Source organism: Petromyzon marinus, chromosome 41 (genome assembly GCF_048934315.1).
Source record: "Petromyzon marinus isolate PM22_M1 ecotype Great Lakes invasive population chromosome 41, UKy_Petmar_22M1.pri1.0, whole genome shotgun sequence".
NCBI lineage: Eukaryota > Metazoa > Chordata > Hyperoartia > Petromyzontiformes > Petromyzontidae > Petromyzon > Petromyzon marinus.
The window spans coordinates 10,995,750-11,005,012 of record NC_133707.1 but is presented as its reverse complement, the minus strand read 5'-3'; the positions used below and the strand labels follow the sequence as shown (position 1 = coordinate 11,005,012).

The following is a 9,263-nucleotide window of genomic DNA, read 5'->3' as shown; positions in this document are numbered from 1 at the left end:
ACGTTGCCTGGGTGTGGCCTGGCCACGCCGAGGCGCATATAAGCGGGCTCTGCACCTGGTGCGGGGCTGCTCGGGTCCAGGATGATGCCTCGTGAAGAGTGAAGTTAAGCCTCAAGTCAGCGTGGCCAAGCAGTAGCACACCTCCTGGCTTGGCCACGCCAGTCATTATCAGAGTGTCAGTGTTGGCGAGAATAGGTCGGTGGTCACCACCCTAGTTGTTGCCTTCCTATAACAGTGTGTGCGCCTCTCTGGGAACCATTTCACTCATAACTAGAGTAATTAGCAGACACATGCATTTTTGACATGGAAGAATTTATGGAACGTTTCATTAAAAAAACAGTAACAGATTATTTGACTGCCATGAGCATTTTTGATTCAAGATGCACACGATGCCCTGGGTGAGAAAGACAGCCCTGTCTGACCTTCGCACAGCAAAATATCAAAAGACGAGCTTTAAATAAAAATAAGTTTAAAACGCCACGCGAAGGCTCGTTGCTGAAGTTGTAACGCACGTGCTTAAGCGCCACTGCGGAACAAAAATTTACAAGCGAACCCCCCCGCCCACTGATAAATAAATAGAGTTAAACACACAACACCCGGGATGGCAATGGCCGTGGCCCAGCGGTGGTGCCGTCGAACCTCCATCGCAGCGGTTCGAGGCGAGCGGCCGTCCTGGTTAACACTGCAGCATGCGTTCTTGAATGCTACGCGCTGCCCGCTTCACACTTGATTTTTAAGATCCCGCGATGTCATTCATAACAGAGTGGGAGGCCACGCGTGCCGGCGTCGCCATCCAAATTTGCCGAATTGTGAAGATTATGTTCACTTTAAATTGGGCAAAACTCACATCGCAATGTCCCTCCCTGCTGACGGACTCTACTCGTCTGCGAGAAGGCACCATCACCATAGCCTTTGCACTATAAGAATGGCGCAAATATAAATTAACTACATTTTAATAATTATGAACTAAGCCATTGTAGGGGTACACCACAATCATTCAAGGAAGATGTGATCAAAACAGCTCTCGTGTCGGACCCCAAACCAAGCGGAAGACTCTCCGCAACTCTGACCAGACGGACGAGCACGTACGGGGCCTGGGAACGAACGAGAGCCGTCGTGAACCAGGGCGGTGAGCGGCTTGCATGCGGCACGGTGATGTCACTGTGAGAGTTTCTAGAGGTGAGAGTGTCTACGGCTGACAGTGTCTACAGGTGAGTCTACTGCATGGCCCCAGGTGGTGGTGGCCCCAGCTGGGAATGGCCTGGGTGTGGGTGGCCCAACCTGGGGGTGGCACACGGGTGGGGGTGGCACCCGGGTGGGGGTGGCCCTGGGTGGGGTTGGCTCAGCTGGGGGTGTTCCCGGGTAGCTCGGGGTAGCAGGCCGCCCGGGTGACTAGAGGTGGCAGGCCGCCTTGGCCACCTCCTCGAGGCGCGTGGCGGCTCCTAGGTCTCCGCTGATGCGGAGTCGACCGCTCATGTAAGCGGTGAGCGGACGCAGCTCCCCGCTTATTACGGCCACCAGGTCGCGCTCCGTCATCTCCAGCACCGTGTCGGGAGGCTGGGCCGCCGCAGGGGGGGGCCCTCGTCCCACGACACCCGATCCTGGCACCGAGCGAGGTGAACAAAGGCCGTAAAGCCACAGATCGTGCCGGACTCGGCTCGACATAAAAACGATAAAGATCCCCCATGTAGCCCGTGCAAGCTGTTGGGGCAAGTGCTGTTAGCGAGCACCTATGAAGGCTGACGCGGCGCAAGAGAGGGTGGGTGGCCGGCATCACGCCCGGCCGTATTTGTCTCCCGAGTGGCAATGTTCATACGCCGCACCAGGTACTCATTTAAGGCTGAGTCGACCTATGGGAGGCCCAGTACCGGTTCAGATAATCGTCACTGGGTTTGTAGTGCGGCGTATTAACCACTGCGCCACCGCTCCCCCACACACACTCTGGAGTGAGTGAAATTCGGGCGAAGCTGGAATGGCTATCCGCACGCCGATGGTGCGGTGAAGGACTTCTCACGACCAACAATCTCGTTGGCCAATTTGTCTGAGAATTGTTCCTCAACTCGCCTATGTGAGCTGCCAAACGAGAATGGGCGGCGCGTCGTTAAACGTTTGCCCACGCGGCGCTTTACTTAGTTTGGCTGCGCCGGGTGGTGGAGGGTCTTCACGACACAACCTTGGTCGGATCCCCTTGTCGCGCGACCTACAAATCAATTATGAATGAAACCGCCTGGCGCCAACGAACGCGCCGCTCTCACCGGTCTTGAGGTCCAGGTGGTAGGTCCGGCAGGAGCCGTCACGACACTGCACGTCGAAGCGGTATACGGCGCCCACCCTCTCCACCAGCGACTCGCACAGGAGGGGCCCGACGGCCGCCAGCAGCGCGTCGTCACCGTCGCCACCATCATCGCCCCCATCCCCTCCCTCCTGCATCGCGGACCTCGCCGCCTGCAGCGAGCATCCTGCGGCACAGGGGAGTGGGCAGCGTTCATGCCAGGGCCGGGCAGACCCGTCGCTCCCAACGCAACCCCGACGGCCACCACGCAACCCCGGCACCGTGCCGAGCCAAAGCGTTCATTCCGGAACAGGACCCTCACGGCCGTAGACGTCCCGCAGCACTAAAGTTCCTCGTGCCGAGGACTGAAACCCCACCGGGTTCTCAGTTGTTACCTGCCGATGCCCCAAACGCCTGGAATTGTAAAACATCCTTGGTTCATCTACCATCTGTCGACGAATCCCTCACCTGCAGTTGTATTTGACATCACACTCCCTTGTCACTTTGCATTCCAGAGCGATCCTCGGCAAAATCCCCGCCAAAGTCTCCCACAACTATTACCCGTTTAGTCCGGCTAAGATGCTCGTAGTGATGGATAGACGTCGCTCGTGGTGGACTCGTGGTGGACTCGTGTTGCCGCGGACCGTGTGGAATAAAGTTGCAGGCCGTGTCTGGGCCATGGGCCGCAGGTTCCCCAGCCTCGTCTGAATCTAAAGATGCCACCTACAGCCATCTTGAGATACAAACACAGAGAGCAGGCTTTTCTAAGTTTACTGTTGGATACTACGTTACATTCCGCTTGTTTTACCCCAGGAGAGCCTCATCGAGTCCCAAAACTCCTTTTGGGGAGGGTTCTGCCAAGTTTTTAGCAGTAAGGGGTGATGTTGCTACTGCTCTGTGTAAACCCAATTAAGTAATTTGCAGGGACATTGTGTGGGGTTTTTTGTTTATGCAATGGGAGGAAACTGTGGAGCTGGGAAACCCGTGCATAACAGGGGGGGAGAACGAACAAACGCCTTATAGAAAGGCACCTGAGTCGGGAATCGAACGCAGGCACTTCTTGCTGCTAGGCACGAGCGGTATGATTTCTGTGTACTTTTACTTGCGATTATGGGCAGAGAAAGAATCGAGCGACTCTGTTGCTCACCGGCGTCACGCCCTGCCGCCTGCCGGTCGCTCATCGCCATCACGCCGCCCAGGATCGTTTGCACCGGGCCGGCCAGCGCTCCCCACGCCTCGGGAGTGAGGCCCGGCACGCACGGCGGCAGCAGCGGTGGCGGAGAGAGGCCGGTCGCGCCCGGCGAGCACAGCACGGCCTCCAGCGCCAACTCCACACGTTCCACCTCCAGGCCCCACGGCTCCGTCACCTTGGTCACCTCCAGCTGCACCGCGACGTGCGGGCCGCACAGAGGGGGCGGGGCAGGTCAGCCGGAGTCGCGCGGAGACTCGGGCAGGACACGCATGAATTTCCCTTGCAATGCACCCGGCGCACCACATCCAGTACCTCTCTTGCTATGGCTGTGGCTACTACTAGTTACTATCCTATTGTATCTGTGTTGTATATACTATTGTGTATACAATACAGGTTTTCCTCACTTTAAGTGGGTTCGGTTTATGCGATTTCGCCCTGTGTATCCGGCTAACCTGTTTCTATCCAAAAGTTGCTTTGCTATGTGGCTATACGGTCGGAAGCTGGACGTGTGTGCTGTGTGTACTTACGTACTGTGTCTGTACTGCGTGTGTGTGTACTGTGTGCGCTACTCGGCAGGCAGCTCTCTCGAGCGTTCACTGGCTGTTGCAGAGGTTCGCGGTTCGAATCATGCAGACAGCCCTGGTTATTCCTGCGGGTGTATTAACTACAAAAATACGCGCCGTCTGTCTCACTGGATGTTATAGATCCCACGACACCAATCGAAACGATGAGCCCATTGTGTCGGAGTCATGCTCAAAGAATTCAAACATTTAACCGAATTGGTATTGGAGGTGGCAATCATCGCCCCCTACCGGCAGACTAATGCCCGCTTGCAGCCCGTTGCCGAATCACCTTGTGCCCCGTAGGCACAGCTGCCACTGGGGGTGCCCTTTCGTACGTGTCGACACGCCCTGGCATCACAGAGCTCGCCGTCGCGACCGCGATCAGGACGAAGCCCCAACCCGGGCCGCGTCGTGCTCACGCCGCCGTCTCACCGCGAGCTCGTCGGCCATCTTGGCGCTCTCGCTCTGCAGCTCGTGCAGCGAGTGGCGGGGCAGCAGCGAGGCGAGCGCCGTGTGCGCCGCGCTGCGCGACGAGCGGTTCACGTCCTGCGCCGCGGTGAGCAGGAGCACGGGGCAGTGCACGCGCACGCGCACGTCGGCGCCCACCGACACCAGCGCGCCGTCCCGTGTCATCGCCTGCGCCGGGTCGTGCAGAGGGAGAGCGGAGACGACGGCCTCAGAGGGGATGTGCGGTTGGCTCAGAGGGAAACCATCACAAAGTGAGCTTCGTGTTGGGTTTGTTAACCATGTGGGAAGTCAAGAGACTAAGGGAGCCCCATTTGTAAGAGTGACTAACCTGGGTCACCAAATGACAAAAGCAATGATCACGTAAAATAAAGTACCAACTAGAAAATATAAAACAGGGCAAAAACAACCGTGTCAAAGAATACGTTGAAAGCAGCGCACACACTTCAACAACATTAAATAAATCGGGTGGGAAACAAGAAATAATATCAAGCTGCGCTGTAGCACGCAACAGCGGTAAGGCCCGACGCCCATCCACACGCCTTGCGTGCGTGTCACGTGACCGCACATTGCCTGCCAAACCTCTATAACAACTGACAAGTCGTGCGACTCCGGCCCGCACCTAGCAACCGCATCAGCGACGGGCTTGGCCGAGCGGTCGTTCGGCCCGCCGCGGCGGCGGGGACGGGGACCGGGCGAGGGAGGGGGGGGGGTGCGAGGAGCGACGCACCCTGCAGGGAGGAACGTTGAACGCGCGCGGGCGCGTGTCCACGCGGCGCCAGCGGTCGATGCAGGGCAGTACGAGCGCGACGCCGGGGCCCAGCGGGGCGCGCAGCCTCCCCAGGCGGAACACCACGATGCGCTCGTGCTGCGGCACAATCTGCGGCCGGGGGCGGGAGGGGCGGCGGTCACGGGCAAGCGGCCGTGCGGCTCGGCGGAGGACCCCCCCCCCCCCCCGTGCGTGGTGAGGCCTTCGTGGTTTTTGTAGCGAGGTCATCTCTCTCGCAACACAATTTGACTCTACAGTTGTGTTCGCATTGGATCGATTTACCAGTCACCGCGGGGCCCTTGTACAAAGAAACGGAAGCCCAGAGGCACTGCGTCAACGCTTTCAAACTCAGCTGCACGTGTGTACATGTACAGCCCTTTTGTCAATCAACTGTCGCATTGACGCCTCCCTACGCGGCGCGAATCATGGAGGTTATTCAACCAGACTTCACTACAATGGTCGTCACGGTGAGGTGCAAATAAGTGGGAGCATACGAGTAGAGTACAATGGAATTTTCTGCACCGTCCTCTGCCGTCCACAATGCCCGCAGCCCCCACGGCAACCTGTTTGCGCGTGGCGGTGACCCATCGGAGCGGTACCTTGAGGCAGAACCACACGGAGAGCGGGAAGGTGAGCACCATGAAGACGAACGTCAGGGACGTGATGACCAGCGAGCAGAACCACGACAGCCATGATTCGACGCCCTCGGCCTCATCTGAGCACAAGACATACGCAGCGTCCACACACGCACACGGGACTCCGTGCCAGGAAGAGGTGCTCGCGTCGCGAGTGCGTGTACACGAGCGGTCCTGCTGTCAATCTGCTTCAGCACCGGGGCCTCCACTTGCCGTCCGGGTCACGGGGGTTGTTGAAGGGGCCCGAGTCCTGCTGTTGGTGGGGATTTATATCGAAAGTCACAATGACTTTTCTCGTGGAGGAAACTCCATGTGGATGTTTGGACAATATCACGAACCGTTGAGAGTTTTGGCTTCAAGCGGAAGAAGGCTAGATAGTCCGGAGAAAACCGAGCACCGTGCCGCTGTGTACACGAGGGGAGAGATCCGGCACTGACGTCTCCTGGCCACACCTGGCAGCCCCGCGCCTACAACACCTGGCAAGCCCTGGTGCTCGGATTCCTTTAAAAATGGTGGCCTCCCCACACATCAAAGGTATTAATATATAAAATGTGACGCTCTTTTTACACGTTTGCATTTCGCGCGAATTTTATATTCATTATTTTTTGCTAGCCGACCTGGTCCGGCTTAGTGTGAAAATCCGGCTATCCGGTGTTTCCCTGCAATACCGCAGTCGTAGTCCTGGCTGAGGCTGGTGCCCTTAGTGGAGTCCAGGCTGGTGTAGGTGAACACGGACTGGAAGGACAGCGGCTGGTACTTGGCACCGGCCATGACGCCTCGGGTCGCACCTCCGATTATCACGTTTGTTCTGCGTACGGTGCGAAAGAAGTTCAACATAGACACACACGCGGGTCAACCGTCACGGGTCACGGGGCCTGTCCCTGCAGTGAGAGGAGACCCAGGCAGGACAAGTCAAGCCGTTGTCGCCCAATGGGATGCAATTGTTATTTTCAAACCATCTGGCGATCTGGCTACTGCTGCAATGATAGTGGGTGCCGGAGCACAAAACAACAACGCCTCTCTCGGTTCATTTGTCAATAAAAAGAAAATCGTGATAGGCGACGTTTCGAGCCATGGCCCTTCTTTACAGCACATTGGAGAGAGAGGCCACAGCAGTTGTCAGCGTCCTGTCTCTTGACTCTACATTTCTATGCGCTGCGTGAGTTTACACTTAGCACCGCGCACAGGCAAAGCCAGTCCTCCCGTCAATCCACTGCTGGATGACGGTCTACCCACGCAGTGCGGGTCCGCGAGGGGTTTGACAGACCATACTTCACCAGACCGCTCACTGCGCGGGTTCTTGAAGGCGCGGGAGCCATACAAGTGCAGGACAATACTGTAAGCTGCTGCTGCTGCATCGCCCTCTGCTGGCCGCCACGTGGCAAAGTCTCGATGGAGCTCCGCGGCGAGTTCCCAGACGCGTACGCAGCCCCATCAACAACAACAACAGGAACCACCAAGAGACAGAGGCACACTCATTGCCCTACAGAGGCCGAGTTCAGTCATCTCTGCCTGCACCCGGCAGCTCTACAGATGGGCAACAGCGCAGTACAGATGGGCACGGCGTGGTACAGATATGTACATCGCGGTCGAGACGGCAACAGCGCAGTACAGATGGGCACGGCGTGGGCGCTCCTACCTGGAAAAGTAGGCCAAGTCAGCAGAGGCAGTGGTGGGGTGGGGGGTCTCTATAGTGGCCACTCGTGGAGGCCCTTCGCCAGCAGTGGCGGCGGGAGCGAGAAGCACTTGCAGGGCTGCGCCTTTGGCTTCCGTTCGCTTCCGCGTTGTCTGTGACGTCACGCCGCGGCCTCTCACCCTCGGGGGGCGGGGCGGTGTATTTAAGAGGCGGGGCGGAGATTCTAGGGGGCGGGGCGGCTTGAGAGCTTTGTTCGTTTTGATTTAAAGCTTTCGTGACTGCAGGGATTCATATTCTTGGTTCTTTCGGTAAAGTCACGTAGAAGGGAAACAATAAAATAATGAAAATATAAAACAATACAATTCTCACGACGTTTCGACTGCAACACAAGCAATCATCATCAGGTGTGAAAACCACAGCAAGAACATTTGAAAAAAGTGGCGGTTTTTTAACGTTAGCACCACGGAGAGCGATTTGAGAGTTTGTTCAGATGGACGAGTCCATCTATGTTGGGAAAAGAGGAGGGGGGAGACGAAAAATAATGGATGCGGTCTGAAAGCCACCGTAAGCGTGAACAATCAATTAAGACCCGAAATTGTTTATCAAATCCGTCCAACGATTGCTAAGCCAGAATCCATCTTCTCAGTTGAAATTGTCTCTGTGTTTGTATATGTGGATAGCCTCATGAACGATACTCTCATGGTAGCCAGATGACTTGCAAATAACCTCTGTCTTGGAGAAGTCAATGTCATGTGAGCCTACTGAATTATAACAATTATCTGCCACGGCCGAGGTGTTGGTCCTACCGTGTTTTAGGTCTGCTTTGTGTTCACGAATGCGGTCCGAGACATGGCGTTTGGTTTCTCCAATGTAACTACTACCACAGAGGCAACTTAGTTTGTAGACACCAGGGTACTGTATGTCTGGAATCACATCTTTTACAGACGGAACCAGATCACGGATTTTATGTAATGTGTTGAATCGGACCTGGATCTTGTGTTTATTCAAGATTTTGGAGATCTTTTTTGTGATCCCCGCAATGTAGGGTAAAGTGATTGTTTTGAAAGGCTCCTCAAGAGGGTCCTTCTTCATGGTTGGAGTGATAGCTTTGCGGATTGTGTAGTCGGAGTAACCATTAGCCTTAAGAGCTTGATGTACGTGCTTGAGTTCACTGGCTATGTGTTCCTGGTCGGATATGCATTGGGCATATCCGACCTTGATGAGGGAATTCTTCTGGGATGGATGGTGGTGGCAATCCGGTTTCAGGTAAGCATCCATATGGGTAGCTTTCCTGTAGACAGAGTGGCTCATTGAACCATCAGGTCTCTTTTTTATTAGGACATCCAAATAAGGTAGCTTGCCATCTTTTTCGACTTCCATGGTAAATCTGATGGCTGGGTGTATGGAATTGATGTGGTCGAGGAATTGGTCTAGAGTAGGCCGGCCATGTGGACAGATGACAAAAGTGGCATCCACGTACCTCTTCCATAAGGTTGGGCGCAGAGTGGCAGTCTGGATGGCGTCAGTCTCAAATTTCTCCATGAAAACGTTGGCTATAACCAGAGATAGGGGGGAGCCCATTGGGGTGCCCTCAGTTTGTTTGTAGAAAGTTCCATTCCAAGTGAAGTATGTATTGGTTAAGCAGTGTCTCACCAGGGGGGGTACCTCAGTGTTTAGTCCTTGATGAACAAAGTCTTCAATGATTGCGATGGTGTATTAAAAATTTGGGAT

The 9,263-nt window shown here is 55.7% G+C and overlaps 1 protein-coding gene across 1 annotated transcript; it reads right to left on the bottom strand.

Annotated features, from left to right (window-relative positions):
* Positions 1–295: 295 nt before the first annotated feature.
* Positions 296–7,727, bottom strand: STOML1 (stomatin like 1). Its single transcript, XM_076073386.1, has 8 exons — positions 7,536–7,727; positions 6,565–6,704; positions 5,861–5,976; positions 5,223–5,372; positions 4,460–4,663; positions 3,420–3,654; positions 2,256–2,459; positions 296–1,601 (listed from the first exon to the last, which is right to left on the bottom strand). The coding sequence occupies exons 2-8, from the start codon at positions 6,665–6,667 to the stop codon at positions 1,393–1,395; spliced, it is 1,221 nt and encodes a 406-aa protein (XP_075929501.1). The 5' UTR covers positions 6,668–6,704; positions 7,536–7,727; the 3' UTR covers positions 296–1,392.
* Between the last annotated feature and the right edge of the window lie 1,536 nt (positions 7,728–9,263).